The sequence below is a fragment of the Phascolarctos cinereus genome, unplaced genomic scaffold (genome assembly GCF_003287225.1).
Source record: "Phascolarctos cinereus isolate Bilbo 61053 unplaced genomic scaffold, phaCin_HiC Scaffold_1;HRSCAF=81, whole genome shotgun sequence".
NCBI classification, from domain to species: Eukaryota; Metazoa; Chordata; class Mammalia; order Diprotodontia; family Phascolarctidae; genus Phascolarctos; species Phascolarctos cinereus.
The window spans coordinates 203,243,031-203,266,691 of NW_027555514.1; the positions used below are offsets into that span (position 1 = coordinate 203,243,031).

General features: G+C 35.6%; 1 protein-coding gene and 1 pseudogene across 2 annotated transcripts in view; one reads left to right on the top strand and one right to left on the bottom strand.

Moving 5' to 3' along the window:
* Positions 1–23,661, top strand: part of GXYLT1 (glucoside xylosyltransferase 1) — a 94,650-nt gene that overhangs the window by 15,249 nt on the left and 55,740 nt on the right. Inside the window, exon 2 of one of the 2 annotated variants that reach the window (XM_020979762.2) lies at positions 7,463–7,558. The exons of the other annotated variant lie outside the window; for it this stretch is intronic. Within the exon in view, the coding sequence (XP_020835421.1) occupies positions 7,463–7,558 (96 nt within the window). The remainder of the gene's footprint in view (positions 1–7,462; positions 7,559–23,661) is intronic. 2 annotated transcript variants of the gene reach the window in all.
* Positions 13,061–22,101, bottom strand: LOC144456932 (inhibitor of nuclear factor kappa-B kinase-interacting protein pseudogene; annotated as a pseudogene).

The window sequence follows — 23,661 nt, forward strand, 5'->3', positions numbered from 1 at the left end:
GGTGGAGAAAGAACCACAGATATTATACTTTGTACATGTTTTTCAACTTTCTTAATGTATCAATCAATTATGCTGGGTTTTTTTTTTTTGCTTTCACTTATAAAAACCCCCACTATTTGTCATATGGGATGGCTCTCAGTGAGGGATAAAAGAAGGGTATATATAGGATGCTATGGTGATGTAAGAAAAAAGTATTTTTATAATATTTGTGTCTTAGCAGGAATTAAATAAGATCTCTTTTCCTATTTTTGCAAACAGCTTATGCAATATTGGAATTACTTGTTTTTTGATTATTTGATGCAGTCCCCTTTTTCATGTGTATGGTCCTTGAATGTTTTTAGGGGGTGGGAGGAAGTTTTTTAAAATAATTTTTTTCAATTTCTCTGAGATTGGATTATTTAAATTTTTCTTTGTAAATTTCAGTAGTTTACAATTTTCATAGCAAATCATTTTGTTTTAGTTGCAGTTTTGTTGTCATATAGGTTCTAATAATTTTTTTGTTATGAATTCTGCCTTTAAAATTTTCAATACTATTAATCTAGTTTTCCTCTTTTTAAAATAAGATGACAATATTTTATTGATTTCTTTGATTTAAAAAAAACTTAGTTTTGTTTATCCATTCAAGTTTTGAGGTATTTTTTGCTTTTGTTTTTTGCTTTTAATTATGTCAATCTCTTTGTTTTTTAAATTTTTCATTTTGATGCTTAATTAGGTTTTAAAGAATGGCTTTCTGTTTTGTTTTTTTTTTGTAGTTGCATGCCTAATCTGTTGATCTGTTCCTTCTCTTCAGAATTGCTTTAACTGTATCCCCAAAGTTTTTCTCTGTTATCTCATTGTTCTTATTTCCTTAGATGAAATTTTCTCTTCCTATTATTTGTTATTTGATTCATAGATTCTCAAGTATTAATTAATTAATTAAATTAGTCTTCAGTTTCTTTAAGTGCTTTTTATTGGATACAATTTTTATTGTTTTCTGGTTGGTAAATGCTTGTTTAGTTACATTTGTTCTTGAATGAGTTTCCCTCTCTAACATCTAATCAATTTTTGCAAAGGTGGCATTAAGAGCTGAGGGCTGAATTACTAAATATATATTTTTATATATATCACACAGATGTATAGATATGTATAGACAGCTTTATTCTTTTATTAACAGAGATCTAGCATGTTTATTGCAAATTAATATACAGGTCCTTTATTTTTTCTTGTTTATCTTTAGGGTTTTGTTCAGTTGTTTTCAGTTATGTTCGACACTTTGTGTGATCCCATTTAGGGTTTTCTTGGCAGATACTAGCATTGTTTGCTATTTCCTTCCCCAGCTCCTTTTACAGATGAGGAGGAAACTGAGGCAAACAGGATTAAGTGATTTGCCCTGGGTCACACAGCTAGTAATTTTCTTAGGCCAGATTTGAACTCAGGAAGAAGAATCTTGATTTCAGGCCTGGCACTCTTTCACTGTACCACCTAGCTGCCTCTTATCTGTTGCTTAGCGTTGTCTCCATCTGAGAAGGATTCATTGAGACCCCCAACTTATAGTTTTACTATTTCTCCTTGCATTTATTTGGTTAATGATTTGCCATTTGGTTCATATAGTCATTTGGCCTTCAGTTGGGGAATGACTAAACAAGTTATGGTATATGATTGTGGTGGAATACTATTGTGCTATAACAAATAATGAACTGATTTAAAAAAACAAAACAAAACATGCAAAGACTTGCTTGAAATAATGAAAAGTTAAATGAACAGTACCAAAAAAGCATTGTACATAGTAACAGAAATATTGTCCTTAGAGCAATTTTGAATGATTGATTCATCTTTTTTTAAAAATATAAATTTATTTATTTTTAGTTTTCAACATTCACTTCCACAAGTTTTTGAGTTCCAAATTTTCATCCCATCTCACCCCTCCCCCTGCCCCAAGATGGCATGCATTCTGAATATCCCTTCCCCTAGTTTGTCCTCTCTTCTATCTCTCCCCCCTTCTCTTATCCCCTTCCCCTTCTATTTTCCTGTAGGGCAGGATAGATTTCTATACCCCATCTCCTGTATTTCTTATTTTCCAGTAGTATGTGAAAACAATTTTTTTAAAACATATGTTTTTAGAACTTTAGGTTTCAAATTTTCTCTCTTCGTCCCTCCCCACCCACCCTCATTGAAAAGGCAAGCAACTCAATATAGGTTATACATGTGCAGTTATGCAAAACACTTCCATAGTAGACATTTTGTGAAAAACTAACTCTACTTCCCTTAATCCTGTCCTGCCCTCCTATTTATTCTATTCTTTCTTTTGACTCTGTCCCGCTTAAGAAGTATTTCCTTCTGATTACCCCCTTCCCCAATCTGCCCTCTTCTCTATCATACCCCTGCTCTCTTGTCCCCTTCTCCCCCTATTTTCCTGTAGGGTAAGACAGATTTCCATACCCAATTGAATGTGTATGTTATTCCCTCCTTAAGCCAAATCCTATGAGAATAAGATTCACTCATTCCCTCTCACCTTCCCCTGCTTCCCCTCCACTGTAAGAGACTTTTCTGGTTTTTTTGTGAGATAATTTACCCCATTCTACCTCTCCCTTTCTTCTTTGCCAAGTATAATCCTCTCTCATCCCTAAATTTTATTCTCCAGATATGACCCCTTAATCTTCAACTCACCCTGTGCCCTCTATCTATCTATATATACATACATATAATTTTTTTCCTTCAACTACCCTAATACTGACAAAGGTCTCCTGAGTTATAAATATCATCTTTCCTTGCAGGAATGTAAACCGTTCAGTCTTAATAAGTCTCTTATGATTTCTCTTTCCTGTTTACCTCTTCATGTTTCACTTAAGTCTTGTATTTGAAAGTCAGATTTTCTATTCAACTCTGTTCTTTTCATCAGGAATGCTTGAAAGTCCTCTATTTCACTGAATGTCCATTTTTCCCCCTGAAGGATTACACTCAGTTTTGCTGGGTAGGTGATTCTTGGTTGTAATCCTATCTCCTTTGCCCTCTGGAATATTATATTCATCTTGAATATCATAAATACGCAAACCAATTACAAAGGATTTATGAAGGAAGATGATGTCTACTTCCAGAGGAAAAAACTGAGAGGTAGAAATATGTGTAGTGTGATTTCACGTGTGTATGTGTGTGTGTGTGTGTGTGTGTGTGTGTGTGTGTGTGTGTTTAATTGTAGCCTTCTCTAGGGTGGGGTAGAGAGGGAAGGAGAAAAAATAGTGCACAGCAGACAACAAAAGAAAACTTAGAAGAAGCACAGGAAAAAATGGGGTAGCTTTGAAAACAGTGTGTAGTATTTGCTACATAGTTTTTCAGAAAAAGTAAACAGTCTGATCATGGTTTTATATTGAATTCTACCTATATGCTGTACTATTTACATGGAAATGTTCTTTTTTTGTTTCTTTATATTTAAGTTCAAGATGAATTACAAATTTAAAAAAGTTTTGTTCTGTACTTAAGGACCAAAAAAGAGCACTTCCTTATATAGAATCCCCTTCCCCAATGATTGTATATGAAACTGTGAATCTCCATTTCATACCATTTACCAAAAAAAAAAAAGAAAAAATCTGTGATAATTTCATGTTACTTTCAAAGCTCAATTGCTTGTCTATGCTTCCTTCTGAACTTCCTTCTGAACTTCCTTCCAGTGCATTTCATTGATTTTTCTTTTCATTCAGCAACATTTATTATGCTGAATATTGGAGAGTGTACAGAAGTAAATAAAGTACAATAATTTACCTCAAGGAGTTTGTAATCTAATAAGGGAGATAATTACACATGTAATACAAATTTCAAAAAGGATGAAGATACTATGAAGTGTTATGAGATCAGAGGCTTTCTTGTACATTAAAAAAATGTTTCAAGGGCCCTCTTTTTTTTTTTGCAGCAATGTTGTTAATCCTTCCTCTCCTCTCAATTGTCCATGCCTCTCCTCCCCCATTAAAAACTGAGCAGAAAAAAAATCAAACACCTGTAGTAAATGTTAATTGTTAAGCAGAATGCATCTATACAGTAGTCATGTCCAAGAATGTAAATCTTTTTCTGAACCCTGTGTCTATCACCTTTTTGTTAGGACCCAGAATACTTGCTTCATCATAAATACCCTGGAAATATAGTTGGTTTTTGCTTTGATCATAAGCTTTCAAAGTTTTGTTCATGTATAAATTGTTCTCTTGATTCTGCTTAATTCACTCAGCATCAGTGCACATTATCAAGCATTGTTTGAAATAGTCTCTTTTCTTGTGGCACAGTAATATTCCATTATATTCATATACCAGTTTGTTCAGGTGTTTCCTAGTTGTGTAAGGGGTTTGGTATCCTCTTAGATTCTACTTTTTCTTTTCTTTCCCCTCCCTCTTTTAAGTCTCCCTTTAGGATCAAGTTTGTTTTGCTTTCCCTCCTTGCTATTATTTTTCACTCTATCCATCTTCTCTTTGTCTTTTCTTGTTTGTCTGTTGAGTTTGACATATTTTTACAGCATACAGGGGCGTGCATGTGCATTTTTAATGAAATTCATGTAGTTCCTACTCCTTCCACCTCTTTTTCTATTATAGTACATTCTTCTCCTCATGTACCCTCTTATGAGAAATAGCAAGTTGCAACTACTTCTTCCTCCTTCACCATTGGTGTATTACTCTTTTTGGTATCTCTTATCTTTCTTTTCTTAAGAAAGAACCTCAGAACAGAGCTAATCTACCACCAGGATTTCTGTTTGTCTTGATTTACTCTTGATTTACCCTTTAAAGATGTTAAGGTGAAGGAACATTTGTTTTTCTTCTATTAGAATGTTAGCATTATATCACATACAGTTCATTCCAGCTTTTCAAATAAATGTGTATTTCTGGGTTTCTCTGAACTCCTGGGTTTGAATTTTAGAATTCTTACTCAGCTTTGGGCTTTTAATCACAAGTGCTTGAAAGTCCTCAATTTCATTAAAAATCCATTTTTTCCCCTCTGGTATCATACCCAGCTTTTCAGGGTAAGTTATTGTTGGTTTTAAGCTTTTGACTTTTGGATGGCATTTTCTCTGATTTTTAATAGAAGTTGCCAGGTCTTGTGTGTGATCCTGATTGTTTTTCCTTGGTACTTGAACTACTTCTTTCTGGATGGTTGTATTGTTTTTTCTTTGACTTGGGAGCTTTGCATTTGGGCTACGACATTGTTGGTACTTCTTTTATATTCTTTTTGGGAGGTCATCAGTAGATTCTTTCCATCTTTATTTTGCCCTCTGATTTTACTAGATCTGAGCAATTTTCACTGATCATTTCTTTAAATATGGCATTCAGGCATTTTTTAAAAAACCATTGTTTTCAGGGAGTTCATCTGGGAGTCTGATGATTCCTAAATTACTACTGCTTGACTTGTTTTTCAGGTCAGATTTTAAAATCTGTTTTGTTCTATATTTTCAGTCTTTTAATTTTGTTATAATATTTATTGCTATCTCTTTGGTATGTTCTAATTATTAGGGAGACTATTTCTTGGATAAGATTTATCACTTTCTCTTCTAGTTATTCATTCTCCTAATTATTTCCTCCAGAGTTTTTAGTTTTTGATCTTTTGCTCCATTTTCTTTGGGTGTGCTATTCATATAGTCCATTTGGGAAATCCTCTTTTCCTTTGAGTCTCTGCTTGCTGAAGTTGCAGTTAACCTTTTTTTTAAAACATTTTTATTTAAAGTTTTGAGTTCCAAATTCTATCCCTCCCTGCTTCCCTCCCCTCCCCTCTCCTTGAAATGGTAAGCAGTCAGGTATAGCTTATACATGTGCAATTATATAAAACATTTCCATATTAGTCATTTTGTACAAAAAAAGAAAAAAAATGAAAGAAAGAAAGAGAAAAATAGCATGCTTCAGTCTATTCAATCAATATCGGTTCTTTCTCTGGAGGTAGATAGTATGCTTCATCATTAGTCCTTTGACATTGTCTTGAATCATTGTATTGCTGAGAATAGCTAAGTCATTCATAGCTGATCAAACAATATTGCTGTTACTGTGTACAGTGGTCTCCTGGTTCTGTTTGCTTCAGTGTTGCAGTTACTTTTGCCTTCTTTTGGGGCTTCTCTAGATTCACAACAAATTTTGATACTGATTATCTTCTTTAATTTACTTTAATTTAGTCTGGGTTCTGCCCTTCACAACTGGGGCTTTGTGCCAGAGCTAGCCTTTGCTCCCTTGTTGCTTTTGAGGGCAATTGTAGACCCTGTGTAATCTCATCCTTGGTCCCCTGGGTACCTGGACTAATCTTTACCTCCCAAAAGTTAGGTTCCATGGATTTTTGATGTCCAGAGTGCTAGATCCTTAAGACCTTCCCTAGTCTCTAAAGGCAGAATGTTAGAGACCTTAGAGCCCTTGGACCTGCTTCCGTATTGCAGTAGTTATTGGTACTTCCTCAGGCTTCTGAGATCCCCTCACTGGGGTTTCGTGACAATACTGGGATTTTGATCTCCCTGAGTCTTATGGTCCCTTTACTCCTATTACTTCTGGACTTAGAGTCCTTCCAGCTATGTGTGTCTCTGATCCCTCTGGGAGGCTGTTGTTTTGTTTGCCTGTGGTCATACTACCTTAGCTGGTGGACCACCTTTCTGTCGGTTTCTGGTAGAATTTTTGTATAGTTCTGTCATTGAAGAAGTCACAGTCATTTCTTAATGAATTTTTTTTTTGAAAGGAAACAAGCATTTTTTTTCCCTAAGCTCACTCTTTGTTTTTTATTTCTCTTTCCTCCAGTCAGTCCGCTGCTAAACTTCGAAAAGTTAAGACATTTACAAGTTGTTTTTTTCTGCAATCAACAATGTCACTTCCTGCTGAAAAAATTCACTCACTCCTTCTTTCTCCTTGTCTAAAATACGAATCCCATTATCTTTCACAGTCATACTTCATTGTAATTTTTCCTACCTTTTTGCTCTTGAGTTATTGCCTTTCTTTTTTTTAAATTAATTTATTTTGAATTATCAACAATAATTTCCATAAGCTTTTGAGTTTCAAATTTTTCTCCTCTCCCTCCCTTCCTAAGATAGTGCGCAATCTGATATAGGCTATATATATATATATTTTAATGAATTTCTTGACCATTATTTGGTATGAATATCAGATTTTTGCTGGTGTAGGTAACTGGGTGCTTCCTGTTCTGGTAGCCATCTGGGAGTCCAGGTCAATTTTTTTTTAAAGTCAGAGAAAGATTAAATTAATGTTAGGAAAACATGTGAAGGAGTAAATAAAATGCCAGGCAGTTCTTGAATAAGTATTCGAGACTTCAATCTGTATTAATTTCTGACTTATGACAATAAATTATTCTTGAACCACTTGTCCTACTACTATTAGTTTAACTAAATGTAAAAATTACCCAAGTTGCCTAACTTAGCCACATTATTATAAAATAAAAACAATAAATTGTTATATTACTACTAAATTCCCTAAGTAGCAAATGAAAATATTCTTATAGGACTTTTATTTCTGTCTTATTTTGTTAGGTATAATAAGGATGTGTCTCTCTCTTATTGGAACCCCTATTGGATGCTGCCCTCTGATGTTTGTGGAATGAACTGCTTTTGGGAAGCCACTTTTAGGTAGGAACTTATTATTTAAGTAGTAGCTCAGAGTAGGTAAGAGCAGATAATAAAAACCAGGACTATAGAAGAGAATTATTTTGATAGTTTTTCTTCCCAGTAGCTTAACATTTTCTTTGAAGTATAGTTAATAATTTTTCTGGTTTAGCTATCTATTCTCTTTTTTTTTCTTTGCTCTTTAAATTCAGCAAATATTTGATTCCTATTATGTATAAAACATGTGAAGTACTGAGGTTACAGTGATGTAACAGACAAAGCTTGTTAAAATTGTTATTTTTGTTATTTGATTAATATATCTGTCAGTGTTTACCATGACTAAAATATTCTTCTGAATTCTCAAGTAATACTAGAAAGACTCTATGGTTTAGGAATTTATAATCTTAGATGACACAGATATGGAACATATGATGAGATACAAATATATAATAATTATCTCTGTTTTTTAAATATCAAGGTTTTTTTGGTCCAGGTAATCATCTCATGGTACTATTTAAAACAAATGAGTGCTAACAACACATTCAATCAACAGAGCGCAGTATTAAAGCATTGCTTTACAGAGGGCTTCAGGATTTAGTGCATTTGTGTCCTAAGAGTACATTCATATAAATGGCACGCAAGTAAATAGTCATACACACCAAACCAAATGAAAAAACAAAGCTGACTAGCTATAATAAGATAAATTAATAAAGAACAAATATAAATATAATCATTAGTATGTATGCAAATAAACAGCAACTAAATCCGTTCATAGTAACTATGATACATAACCATAAGACAAACATAATTGCAAAGTAATAAAACAGAAACATAACTTAAGAATGCAACAATTAACATCTACATCGATAAGGAATTATAATTATGGCAAAGTCTCTGGCATTGTCACTTGAGAGCAAGGATTGTATGTTTATTTATTTATCTATCCTATCTTGCCATATCCATCCACCTTTCTATCTATCTATCTATCTATCATCTCTTTCTCTGCCTTTTTTTCTATCACTGGACCTTAATATAGTACTTAGCTCATAGTAAGCATTTAATAAATGCTTATTGACTCACTGACTCACTATCTCTTTCCTAAGATTAAAAAAACCACATACTTTAGTAGGCACATAAGAACGATTTGCTGCTGATTATATTTTCCAAATGAATAGAATAAGTTGGTAATGCTTTTCTTTGCATACACTTGGCACAAGTTTCACACATCTTTGTGTCATATTCTGCCATCTTGGGCCATTACAATCTATTTCTTATGAGTTCCAGGATCCTTTCTCAGTCCACATGTCAGAAATCATCATGTAATGCTTCCAAGACCATAGAGAAAAATATTATGGTTAGCCATTGCCACACTATTCTGACCATAACTATCTGCTGGTACCATGTGTGCAATGAGGGATTTTCTGCCATTATAGTGTCAACTGTAAGGTGCTGGAAGTAACAGGAACTCGCGTTCTTTCACATCGCTCCCTGACTTCTCCGCTTGTTTAACTCTTCATATACCTTCATCAGCTGTCTACTTCCTTTTTTTTTTTTAAGATTATCTTTACCCTTTAATCAGAAATAAGTTCTCCCAATTGGGTGGGGTCCCACCCAAGATTGAGGAGAATTTTTTTTTAATTTATTTTTAGTTTTCAACATTCACTTCCATAAGCTTTTGAGTTTTAAATTTTCTCCCCTGCCTCCTGGACTTCTCCCCAAGATGACGTGCAATCTGATATAGGCTCTGCATATACATTCCTATTAAATATATTTTCACATTAGTCTTGTTTTAAAGAAGAATTAAAACCAATAGGAGGAACCATAAGAAAAAGAAACAAAACAGAAGGAAAAAAAAAAGCAGATAGTATGCTTCGATCTGTATTCAGACTCCATAGTTCTTTCTCTGGATGTGGATTTTCCATCATGAGGCATTGGAGATGTCTTAGATCCTAGTATTGCTTGGAAGGGTTAAGTTTATCAGTATTAGTCATCACACAACGTGACTGTTACTGTGTACAACGTTCTCTTGGTTCTGCTCACTTCACTCAGCATCACACCATACAAGTCTTTCCAGGTTTTTCTGAAGTCAGCTTGTTCATCATTTCTTATAGCACAATAGTATTCCATTACATCCAGATACCACAACTTGTTCAGCCATTCCCCAATTGATGGGCAGCCTTTCAATTTCTAATTCTTTGCCACCACAAAAATAGCTGCTATGAATATTTTTGTATATGTGGGTCCTTTTCCCATTTTTATGATCTCTTTGGGATATAGCCCTAGAAGTGCTATTGCTGGGTCAAAGGTATGCACATTTTTGTAGCCTTTTGGATATAGTTCCAAATTGCTCTCCAAAGTGGTTGGATTATTTCACAACTCCACCAACAGTGCATGAGTGTTCCAATTTTTCCACGTCTTCTTCAACATTTATCATTTTCCTGTTTTGTCATGTTGGCCAGTCTGATAGATGTGATGTGGTACCTCAGAGTTGTTTTCATTTGTATTTCTGTAATCAATATTGATTTAGAGTATTTTTTCATATGACTATAGATGGCTTTAATTTCTTCATTTGACAACAACTGCCTGTTCATTTCCTTTGACCATTTATCAATTGGGGAATGACTTGTATTCTTATAAATTTGACTTAATTCTCTCTATATTTTAGAAATGTGGGTCTTATTAGAGACACTGATTGTAAAAATTCTTTCCCAATTTTCTACTTTCCTTCTAATCTTGATTGCATTGTCTTAGTTTGTGCAAAACCCTTTCAATTTAATGTAATTAAAATTATCCATTTTGCATTTTGTAATGTTCTCTATCTCCTGTTTGGTCATGAATTCTTCTATTCTCCATAAATCTGTTAGGTAAACTGTCCTAAATTCTTAAGAATTGTTTTAGATCATTATATTACTGAGAAGAGATAAGTCATTCACAGTTGATCATCGTACACTATTACTGTTACTGTGTACATTGTTCTCCTGACTCTGCTCACTTTACTTTGCATCAGTTAATGTAAGACTTCCAAGGTATTTCTGAAACCACCTTGCTTGTCATTTCTTATAGTACAGTAATATTCTGTCACAATCATATACCACAATTTGTTCAGCTACTCCCCAGTTGATGCGCCCCCCATCAATTTCCAGTTCATTGCCACCATTAAAAGAGCTGCTGTAAATGTATTTGTAAATATTTCTTTCCTCCTTCCCCACCCTCCCACTCCTTTTTTTTTAATCTCTTTGGAATACAGACCTAGCAGTGGGATTGCTGGATGAAAGGGTATGCACAGTTTTATAGCCATTTGGGCATCATTCCAAATTACTCCCCAGAACTGTTGAATCAGTTCATAACTCCATCAAGAGTGCGTTATTAAGAGTGCCCCAGTTTTCCAATATCCCTGCCAACATTTATCATTTTCCTTTTCTGTCATATTAGCCAATCATTTCTCTACTCAATAGTGTTTATAGCATTTGACTATAGATAGCTTTGATTTCTCCTTCTGAAAAACTCTGTTCATATCCTTTGGCATTTATCAGTTGAGGAATGAATGATTCATTTCTTTTAAATTTGACTCAGTTCTGAATATGTTTGAGAGATGAGGCCTTTGTTAGAGAAACTTCTTATAAATTTTTTCTTCTAGTTTTCTGCGTCCCTCCAGATACTGGCTGCATTGGTTTTGTTTGTGCAAAAACTTTAACTTAATGTAATCAGACTGATCCTTTTTATTTCCTATAATGCTTTGTCTCTTCTTTGTTCATAAATTCTTCCATTATTCATAGATCTGACAGGTAAAGTATTCCATGCTCCCCACATTTTCTTATGATATCACCCTTTGTGTCTAAATCATCTCCCCTTTTTGACCTTATCTTGGTATATGGTGTGAGATGTTGGTCTGTATCTACTTTCGCCAAACCATTTTCCAGTTTTCCTAGCAATCTTTATCAGATAGTGAATTCTTGTCCCATATTGTATTTATCAAGCACTAGATTTCTGTAGTCATTTACTACTGTGTACTGTGTACCTCATCTCTTTCCACTGATCCACCATTGTGTTTCTTATCCAGTACCATTTTGTTTTGCTGATTACCACTTTATAATACAGTTTGAAATCTGATGCAGTTAGACCATGTTACTTTGCAATTTTTTTTTAGTAATTCCCTTGATATTCTTAGCCTTTGTTCTTCCAGATGAATTTTGTTATTTTTTTCTAGCTCTGTAAAATAATTTTTTTGGTAGTATGATTGGGACGGCACTGAACAAGTAAATTAATTTAGGTAGAATTTTCATTTTTACTGTATTGGTTTGATCTATCCATAAGCAAGTGATATTTTTCAAATTTGTTTAGATCTGACTTTATTTGTGTGAAAAATGTTTCGTAAAGTCATTCCCTAATTGATAAATGGTCAAAGGATATGGACCGGCAATTGTCAGATGAAGAAATTAAAGCTATCTTTCGTCATATGAAAAAATGCTCTAAATCACTTTTGATTAGAGAAATAGAAAGCAAAGCATCTCTGAGGTACCACATCACATCTATCAGATTGTCCAACATGACAGAACAGGAAAATGATAAATGTTGGAGAAGATGTGAGAAAATTGGAACACTAATGCATTGTTGGTGGGGTTGTGAAATGATCCAACCATTTTGGAGAGCAATTTGGAACTATATGGAGAGGGCTATAAAAATGTGCATACCCTTTGACCCAGCAATAGCACTTATAGGGCTATATCCCAAAGAGATCATATAAATGGGAAAAGGACCCACATGTACAAAAGTATTTATAGCTGCTCTGGAAGTATGCATATTGATAGCAAGAAGTGATTGCTACCACTGTGTTGACAAGGTACCATCCTCACAACAACACTGGTGTGAGGTAGGCAGGACATCATTCCCATTTTACAGAAAGGGAAAGGAAATGAGGCTCATAGGTCAATTGACTTGCCTCCTGTAGTGGGGTAACTGGGAGTCAAACCCAGGTCTTCTGACTCCCAGTCCAGTGCTCTTTCTACTGTACCATGTGACAATACACAGAATGACTCAAAATTCATAGCAGTCTGTGGCCATCTGAGGCCACAATTGTATTTTAACTCTGTAAAATAGCTCATGCTTATAATGACAACCTAGAGCCCAAATTATGCCAACTATATTTAAGAAGGTAGGAAAATATGTCATTTAGAAACCTAAATGAAAATGGCTGTGATTTATGTGAAGTTTTGGTGTTTAAGTGGCTACATTTTGGTTATCTGGAAAACCCTCTTATGTGAATGAGACCCCCTTATTCTTTAATCATGCTGTGTAAGTGAGGCATTTTTACCATATATCAGAATAACTACAAAACATGATATAAATGTATGAGATAATACTCTTCCTCCTAACTTGAATTGGCTGAATTTACTGTTTGCCAATCTCTTTGTTTTCTAGATAGTATTCTAAAATTCCTTTTCCCCCAATGCTTGAAGATGCTATGAACTCTTGAACTTTGCCCTTTAGAAAATGTAGTACATTCTGCATTTTCAGCATACTGTTATACTACATTCCTTTAAGGGCTTTCTGCATGTCTGTAATATCTGACACTGCTTTCAGTATATCATCTTCCATATTAAACATCTTCATGGTCAAATCTTCCATTTTCTTTTCTGTCCCTATGAGATCTTGGGAGACCTTCAGAACCAAGTGAACAGCACTTTCAAGCTCTGGCAAATGGGTCTTACATTCTTCCACTTCAGGCTCATAGTCAGTAAGCATATTGCTCTGATCTGTTTCTCTAGCAAAGCTACTTCTTTGTTCCTCTTCTAACTTTTCAAATGCTTTTTTTTTTATCAAACACTAGTTGCTGTTCCACTTATAAAAGGTTGTTTTCTTGCCTCTTGATGGTTCTAATATTTCTCATAGTGTTATCTTACAAATCTTTGAGCCTTTCGGTGAGCAATTTTATGCCTTGTTCAGCCAGGTTAATTTGGCCAGTAACATGTTTGGCTTTAGCTTTTAAGCTGCCGTATGAGCATTTATGTCATGTAGGTTTCTTTTCCAAGAATCTGTAACATTCTTAAATTTCACATTATTGTTCTGCATCCTTTGCATGAGCATCTGCTCATTGTTCTTAATGTCATGGATGATGTTATGGAGACTGGACACTTCTGCTCAAGTCGGGTCATCAAAGACATGTCTGATGTAGTTTCCTGCAGGACACTTTTAGTAGACTCAAGCTTTTCAGAAATTAAATTGACTTGACTTTGAAGGCTATGTGAAAGCTACTTTGAAGCTCTGTGGCTTCCAATTTTGGTAGCTGCTATTTATTTTCTACATTATCAAACTTTTCTGACTGCTGAAATGCAAACCAGGCCAAGGCCAGGCTGTTCTCAAGGGAGAGCAGGCACAGCAAATCTATGGGTCTGCCCAGCCTCAGTAGCTGCCTCCCACTCCCCAGACTTGGCTCCAGGGCTGCCTGGCTTTGCCAAATCTACCTGGTTTTAGAGGCACCTCCCTTGACACCCGCTTTCTTCCGATGCTTTGCCTCAGACATGTCTGTGGGCCTTTAGAGCATTCGTCTGTTCAACTGTCAAGATGTCCACAGCTGGTAGCAGCACCTCTCCTCCATCTTACTGTACAATCTTTTGTGCCTCTTTTATGTGAGATAATTTATCGCATTCTGTTTCTCTCCCCTTTTCCCTGTACATAACTCTTTTTCACCTCTTAATTTCATTTTTTGGAAATCATTCCTCTTCTTATGTGCCTTTTGCTTATGTATATTCCTTCTAGCTGCCCTAATAATGATAAAGTTCTTAGAAATTACAAGTATCATCTTCCCATATAGGAATATAAACAGTTTAACCTTATTGAATCTCGTATTATTTCTCCTTCATGTTTATCTTTTTATTTGTACCTTTTTTTATATTTGGTCAGTTCTACTCTTTAAGGAGCTCTTTTCTTCAGTGAATTTTTGTGCCGTGTTTTACCATTTAGCCACTAGTTTTTTTTTGAGGTGTTATTTTCTGCAGTATTTTTTGTGTCTCCTTTACTAAAGTAAAAAAAAAAAATTTAGATTTTACTCTGGTCCTCCATCAGGAATGCTTGAAAGCCTTCTATTTCATTAAATGTTTATTTTTTTCCTATGGAGGATTATACTCAGTTTTTTTTGGTAGGTCATTCTTGGTTATAATCCTAGTTCCTTTGCCTTCTGGAATATCATATTCCAAGCTCTATAATCCTTTAATATAAAAGCTGGTAGATTGGGTTATCCTGAATATGACTTCATAACATTTGAATTGTTTCTTTCGTGACCTGGGAGCTCTGGAATTTGGCTCTAATATCCCTGGCAGTTTCCATTTTGGAGTCTCTTTCACGAGGTGTTTGGTAGATTCTTTGAATTTCTGTTTTACCTTCTGGTTCTGGAACATCAGGGCAGTTTTCTTTGATGATTTCTTGAAAGATGATTTCTAGGCTCTTTTTTAGATCATGGCTTGCAAGTAATCCAGTAATTTTAAAATTATCTCTCTTTGATTTGTTTTCCAGGTCAGTAGTTTTTCCATTGAAATATTTAACATTTTTCCTTTTTTCATGCTTTTTATTTCATTTTATTTTTAGTTTCTTGATGTCCCATCGAATTATTAGCATCCACTTGCTGAATTCTAAGTTTTATGGATTTATTTTCTTTAGTGAGCTTTTGTACCTCCTTTTGTATTTGATCAGTTCTACTCTTTAAGGAGCTCTTCAGTGAATTTTTGTGCCTCTTTTAGTATTTGTCCACTTCTGTTTTTGAGGCATTATTTTCTTCAGTATTTTTTGTGTCTCCTTTACCATGCTATTGGCTCTTCTTTTCATAGTTTTCTTACTCTCTTTCTTTCCCCATTTTTTTCCTCTACTTCTCATATTTGATTTTTAAAATCCTTTCTGGCCTTCTCTAGGAATTCATTTTGGGCCTGAGACCAATTCACATTTTTTTCTTTGGAGCTTTGCATACAGCTGTTTAGTCTTTATTGTCTTCTTCTGATTTTGTGTCTTGATCTTCCCTGTCACTATAGGAATTTTCTCTGGTCAGATGCCCTTTTTTTTTTGTGCTTGTTTTTCTAGCCTATTTCTTGACTTTTTAATTTAAGTTAAAATTGGGCTCTGCTTCTAGGACATTTGGGGTACTGTTCCAAGTTTCAGGGTTTTTGTGCTGCTCTTTTCAGACCTAGCTCTGGTGTTAGGTGTAGTCACTCCTCTCCTGGCCTGTGCTTTTATCTGTGAGTGACCACGTGCACTCCTCTCCTCCCTGCTCCCCTGCAACTGTTAACTGCTTTTGCTTGTTATGACCATGGATTTGTGACTTGGCTCCTGCTCTCCTGGGGTGGTAAGCATCAGTTTTCCTTTCTGCCTTCAACATAAGACAAGAATCTCTACTCCTCCTTGAGCACCATTAACACTTTTCTCTGCCTAGAACTGTGACCAGGTTCTCCCCTTCCCTGCGCTAGTGCTCATTCTTGCCCTGGGAATGTAACTTGGAGCCATGTATAAGCAATGCAGCAGAGCCATGCATCTGGTGTCAACAAACTAAAGTGCCTATCATCTCCTTTTGACTAGTTATCCTTATCATCTGTGGACTGAAAATTCCAGCAGCTGCTGCCCAGCTGATACCGCCACCCCCAAGGCCTGCTTTTGGCTTATATTGTACAGTGCTCCAGGCATAACCACCAGCCCATGAGACAGATCTTTCCTGCCAACCTCCTAAGTTTTCTTGGTTAAGAAAATGGTTTCACCCTGACTTATTGCTGGTTCTGCCACTCCAGAATTTGATTTGAGGCATTATTTTAAAGTTGTTTGGAGGGGAATTTGGGAAAGCTGAGGTGAGTCATTGCCTTTACTCTGCTGTCTTGGCTCCTCCTAATGCTATACTTTTAACAACTTTTAAATTGACTTTAATGTTAAATTCTTATGTTTCGGTTCTCCTATCACTGACAATGAAAATCACTGACATTATAACAATGTTGGTGGGTGTTTTATTTTCATCTTCTGGTTGTTTTTGTTTGTTTGCTTGTTTTGTCATACCAATTTCATCCTCTGTGGAGGCTGTTGGCGTATGATTTTGTTGAGTCTGCCAAGCTTTTTAACTGTTTTATATGTGTTACTATTCCCAGTCTTCTAATGTCTTCTTCCATAATGTTTTACAAATGAGTTTGTATTGGGAAACAAGTACACTGTACAATATAGGAAGATTTCTCAGATATTGAAAAAAACACATGGTGACAAAGTTTCATGAAAAATTAACAAAAAAAGAGACAAATTTATAATCTTGTGCTTCCTTCAATGTCACAAAAGATGAACAAACCTGGTTAAGCAGAGTCATAATCTCATGTCCCTTAAGGAAACAAGCCTAGTCAAACAGATTCTGTAGATTAAACTAAATCAGGTTACAGATTATATTACATTTAGTCAACTTATTTCATCTTGGATTTTAGCTGTCCTACTGATATTTGGAAACATTTTCCCTTGCAATTTCTAGAGTAGGCCCCATTCCCAAGGTAGTTATAGAAGAGTTTTCCTCTTAAATTTGATTTTCTAATAACTAGTTCAGGTGGTGAAAACCAGTTAAAATCTTATGGAGATAATCTTATACCTGTTCTTTTATCATTTAATAGAAACATTTGAAAGCCAGTTATATTTACACACACACACACACACACACACACACATACAAATATCTTAGTTCTCAGAGAAAACAATCTAATCTTTTTGCCTTTTCTCACAGTGAAGTTTACTACTCCATTAAAATTTAAACCTTTCACATCTTTGTCACATCACATTTTTTTCTAATTTCCCTTATATCCCTTTTGAGAATATATTATCCTCAAATCATCCAGAAAGAATGAGATACTTTAAGGACCTAATCTTATATGTGAATATGTAAATAATAGTGACCACAAATTCAGAATAGTAAAATTAAAAACAGTAAGATCTTCCATGTTTGTATCTTATTATAGTAACTGAGATATTTAATATTGCAACAAGAGGATTCATCTTACATATGCACTTTATGTGTACTTATAGAAATTTGCTATAAAAGGGAATAGGGTACACATGGTTATAGCAATATCAAAACTTCTCTGTCAAGGGCACAGACTGACCTGACATAAGAATAAAGCTTCCTTAACTCTGTTTAATTCTAGTTAAGAATCATAGTCAGCATTTCACATTATTCACAGGGTAACTATAGCCAGGTTCAGAATTAACGAGGTGAGAAATTTTTCTTTTCAGAAGGAAATAGCATAATGGGGAAGGTGAGTTAAGAGGATCCCATCTTTGCTTATGCAAGGTTGCCCCCTCAACATTGTCAGGCACAGTCATCCTCCTGTATCATTTGTCAGATCATATAGCCTTTGAGCAGCACTTGGCATTTCCCTTAAGTGGTAGATTATTGACTCAATGAAAATTCAGACAGTCATACTGGATATCAGAATTCTATTAAATTATTGTCCCTAGAGATTTTATCACTAATCAGAGACAGCTATTATCTTTCTCATGTTGTTGCAATAACAGTTAACAACAAACACATACAAGCCTTATCTTATGATCCTTTCTTTTTTAAAATGCTGTTAGAACAGAAACCAGTCATTAGAAATTAAGAAAATAATAGCAGATTATAAAACCTGCCACTTTTACCTCTTTCCCAAAGATTTATAGTCATGGTCCCACATGTTCCTCTCCTCTTAAAATATTTCAGCATTTACAAAAATCTTCAAACCATAATTTGGAGATTTACAGCAAAGATTTCAGTTATATTTTTAAATTTCAATTTTCATTCAAATTTCAAATTGAATTCAGAATTTAAATTCAAATTTCTTTTACAAACATAGTCTCTAATAAGTTTATAATGCCATCAATTTCTACAAACCAGGAAAAAGTTTTTCCTTTTTTTGCTTATCTGATTTTATCTGTGTAACTCCAACTTGGCCAGAGCTGAAATGACAGAGGGACAGTATCTTGCAAGACTTTTTTCTTCTTAAAACATTTTCTCCCATTAAAAGTCTAAAGCAGGAGTAAGTCCCTACTTACTTTGATGGAAAGTTTAGAATCAGGTTACAAAAAACTGAAAGAATTGTTTCAAGTATTAATAGTCATTACACTTCTCCAGCATGCTAAAGTTTCTGGCTACAGTTTTTTTTACAGCAGTCTTTATTCCTGGCTACATTTTATCCTTCAAACTCTTCCAAGGATGCAGAATCTACAGACAACAGTGGACAAGTAAACAAGATAAATATTTTCCTGAGAAGCTCATAGGGAAGGTAAAGAAGGAGAAAAAAAAGGAAGTTTTCTACTGTTGAAGTATGAACATTCAACCCTTGATCAATTCAACCCTAGACAATAATTTATTTTGGCTAGTACATGTATGAGCTTCCCTCATTAATCTAGTGTTGTCCTATGTGAATGAGTGGAGGACTGATGTTAGGCAATTGGTTTTTCAGGTTTTTCAACCACAGTGGCAGATAATGTGGTTCAATTGATGGCTTTTGCATTTGCTGCTGCTAGTATATAGTCAGGTAAGAGCAATACAGGAAGAGAAAGAGGAGAGAGAAGAAAGAGAAAGATCTGTTGGAAAATTGATCACATTAACAGATGGTGTATCTCTGCCCTCCCCTACTCCTACTCTTCTGAACTCTTGGTTGATCAGTCCAAATGGAGTACTCATTTACTCATTAAGGGTAGCTAGGCAACTTCTAACTATCCCTGAGTTCCTGAACCTGTAGGTCAAAATGGTACACAGCTCCCTAGCTTTCTCTGTTGGAAAATTGATCACATTAACAGATGGTGTATCTCTGCCCTCCCCTACTCCTACTCTTCTGAACTCTTGGTTGATCAGTCCAAATGGAGTACTCATTTACTCATTAAGGGTAGCTAGGCAACTTCTAACTATCCCTGAGTTCCTGAACCTGTAGGTCAAAATGGTACACAGCTCCCTAGCTTTCTCTATACCCAGAATCCTCAGTCCTAATGCCTAGTCTGGGGCTAGGGGTGACTTAACTGTGTTTCACTTGAACCGTTCTTGCTGTTCAAAATGATCCTGTCTAGATTGAATCCCACCTTTCGGGTAAACCATCAAAGACCCCGTTTCTGACACCAATTTGTTAGCTGAGAACAAAGTCCATAACTGAAATAATTTAGAAAGAAATTTATTAAGTTATCCAGTGGAAGAGTAAAGCCAGAAAGAGGTGGCCCACTCTCCTTTAAGTTTCAGTAAGTTATTCATTTATAATATTCAAAGGAACAAGAAAATAGTAGCTGATTGTCCAGCACAAAAGCAGTTTGTAAAGCATATGGGAGTTATGCAAATAAAATGTCCATATCCTTTGAACCAGACACTCCATTACTGGGCCTATATCCCAAGGAAGCCATCAATAAGAAAAAAGTCCTCACATACTACAGGATATTTATAGCAGCATTTTTTATGATAGCTTCCAAGGTATCCAGTCTAGCCTTTCCCCTCTAGATGCTTCTGCCACTGCATCGTAGGGCTTGCCTTATGTATTCCCCTTTTCCATTGTGCCTCATTTGCAGAACAGTGCTAAATATTGCAGATGTCAGGGAGGACATTTCCCCATGATAGGGCCCGTCTCCCAACACTTATCTATACTCTCTATTGTTGACGTGTTTTTCCTACATTTGCCTGGAAAACTCTTCTTTGTGTCCATGTTTTCTCACTCCTCTAAGTTCCAGTTGCTCCCAGTGGTTCTAACTCCCACCCATCTAGGACAAATACTTTCCAAGCACCAGATCCTCAAGGCCTTATCCAATGTAAGGTCCTCATCTCTCTTCATTGACTATCTCTTTTCACCCATAAGAGCATTCGTTAGTGAAACCCCTTCTCACTTGCAGTGTAAGTCCTCTTTCTTCTCTGCTTTTCAGCCTTTCCCCTCTCCTGCTCACTTATTCCCCTGTGAGCTTTTCTCTTTTTGAGACCATAGAGGTCATTTCCTCCTTATAGATAGCCCTTGATTTGCCCCTAGTGCATTACTCTTTCCTCTCTACCCTCCTGCTCCCCTTTTCCCCTTTATATCACCTCTCATGTCACCTGTAAGCAGAGTGTCATCAGACTGTGTCCATTACCACTACCAGATTGCTGACATCACCCTGTCTTCTTGTGTACATTTAGAAAGAAGTCTGTTACTGGTCTCTCTGTTGTCCCTCTGTTGCTGTTACTGTCCTTGACTGCTGCATTTACTTACTCCTCTTGCATTTCTTTTGTTTGGGGTGTTCAAGAAGTAAATAATCTCTTCACTTCTGGTTTTCTTTATAAAAATGTTACAAACACTTCTTTATTATTGAGCATCCATCTTTTGTCCTGTATGGTTAAGCTCCAGTTTGCAGGATAGGTGACCCTGGGCTGCATTGTGGACTCAATTGCTCTTGAGAATATGTTATTACATTCCCTCTTCCTTTTTCTAGTGGATGTAGAATTGTCTTGTTTTATTTGAATGCTTTATACTTTGAATTTAAAGGTCTTTTCTCCTTATGGCTTGAAAAACTTGTTTTTCTGAATTGAAATTTTAAATTGTACCACTATGTGTCTTTGAGTTTCCAGCCTTGGGTTTTGTTTTTATTCTGGAGGCAATGACTGATTAATTACAATTCCAAAAGGCAGATATTAAACATTCTAACCAGCTAATGAAAAAGAAGTGAGGAATACATTTTTCATCATGACTAAAGCATTGATTTATTTGGTTTGACTGTGCTTACGTCGCAAAGGAGGGTTTTTTTTTGAGGGAGAGGAATTTGGGAGGGAAGAGCACAAAGAACGAAGAGTGATAATTGTGTCCAAAAAAGAAGAAAACAAATAAGATCATCAGAACATTTTATACAAAAGAGAAGCAATGGAGGCCCCAAAGGAGACATAGATAAGAAACAGCCATAAAACTAACATGCTGAATTTAGCTTGCTTTTTTTTTTAAAGCAAGTCATAAATAAAAGTTCATGGTTTTATGTACAATCATTTTCCCCCTTGATCTTTGTATGAAAATTTACAGCAGAGCTCTGATAAATGATACACGTTAACACTAACCCTGATTAGAATATTTTATCGATATTCACAGCCAAGTGCAGCACAGGAAGCTGTGGACAGAAGAAAAGCAAATTTAGTCAGGAAGAGAGTTTTCTATAAACTCCCTTATACCTACCATCTAATAGGGCCTGCTGTGGCAGTCACATCACCAGCAACTTTGGGTTTTGGGAACACAAAGAAGTAACAAAAACGGAGGGTGGTGATGGGTCCAGGTCTCTAAAAATTAACTAAGGGAAAAATGGTAGAATAAGACAGGAATTTCTAGGCTCTCCAAATTTTTCCCACAAACAGGATAAAACATCACCTCAAAGAGAAAAGTCAGGGTAAAGCAGTTGTCCTAAGACAACTCGAGAGTGCCTTAGGTAGGACCCTACCTCCCCAGACCGAGGTTTGGCCCTACTGAAGTTCAAACACCTCCTGATGGACTAACCTGAATCAATAAACAAGTACTGGGAGCAGCAGCATCAGCTTCAGGAATTTTTGCCTCACAGACTGTGTTGAGGGTAGGACAGCTGAGTAGGGGAATGTTAAAGGACATCTGCTGTAGTGGGAAACCAGGCCCAGTTTGTATTGACCAGGTTCAGTCCCAGGCTGCAGCTGTGGGCCAGGAAAAGCGAGCACATGACCAGTGAGTATGGTGGTGGGGACAAGGGGCGGGGGAGAGAGAAAGGAATCCTGCTGGCTGTGGGCGCTTATAAGAAAGCATAGTCCCTTGTTTTAGTTCCAGGGCAGAGCTGAAGTTTGTAGCCCAGGAGGGAACAAGTGTTTGGGGTGAAAGTGTGGCTGGGGTCTCTAGCTGTGTTTCAGGGATGGAGAAGAGTGCATGAGGTCAAGGCCCTAGATAGTGCTTAGAAAACAATAATATGGAAAAACTTGAAGCCTGAGGCATCACCCCCCCCCCACCAACACACCTCAGAACTAGAAATTGACTATAATAATAAGCCACTAAAAAAATAATAATAATGAGTAAGCAAAGGACAAAAAAATAGATAGCTGCTGTGGGGATAGACAAGAAATGAGTTCATACTCAGAAGATAATGAAGTTAAAAAAACAACTTCAATGAAAAATGTCTAGTGTTCACAATCCCAAAAAGAGTTCTTGGAAGAACTTAAAAACTTAAAAGTCAAATAAGAGAGGTTAAGGAAGAAATAGGAGAAAAAAATAAGAGCAATACAAGAAAATTATGAACAAAAAGTCAATGAATTGGAAAAAGAACTCCAAAAACTTAGAGAAGAAAATAATTCCTTGAGAACTAGAATTGGACAAGAGGAAGCTAATGACTTCATAAGATGGATTTTCAAGTAAGTTAGTTCTACCAAACACTTGAAGATCAACTAATTCCAATATTAAATAAATTATTTGGAATAATAGGCAAAGAAGGAGTCTTACCAAACTCCTTTTGTGAAACAAATATTGTACTGATGCCTAAACCAGGAAGAACAAAAACAGAGAAGGAACATTATAGACCAATTTCATTAATGAACATGGACGCAAAATTCCTAAATAAGAAACTAGCTAGGAGACTACAACAATATATCACAAAGATTGTACTTTGCCATCAAGTGGGATTTATACCAGGAATGCAGGGTTTGTTTAACATAAGAAAAATTCTTAACACAATTGATTATATCAATAACAGAAGTAACAAAACTCATTATTAATATCAATACAGAAAAGGCTTTTTGATAAAATACAACACTCTTTCCTATTAAAAACACTTGAAAGCATATGTGTAAATAGATTTCCTTAAAATGATAAGAAGCATCTAACTAAGATCATCAGCAAGCACTATTTGTAATAAGGGTAAGCTAGAAGCCTTTCCAATAAGATCAGGAGTGAAACAAGGATGCCCATTGTCACCAATACTATTCAATATTGTATTAGAAATGCTAGCAATAGCAATAAGAAAAGAAAAAGAAATTGAAGAAATGAGCAATGAAGTAATAAAAGTCTCTCTCTCTTTTTTTTTTAGGCAGTTGGAGTTAAGTGACTTGCCCAGGGTCACATAGCTAGTAAGTGTCAAGTGTTTAGTCTGAGGTCAAATTTGAACTCAGGTCCTCCTGACTTCAGGGCCGGTGCTCTATCCACTGCACCAAC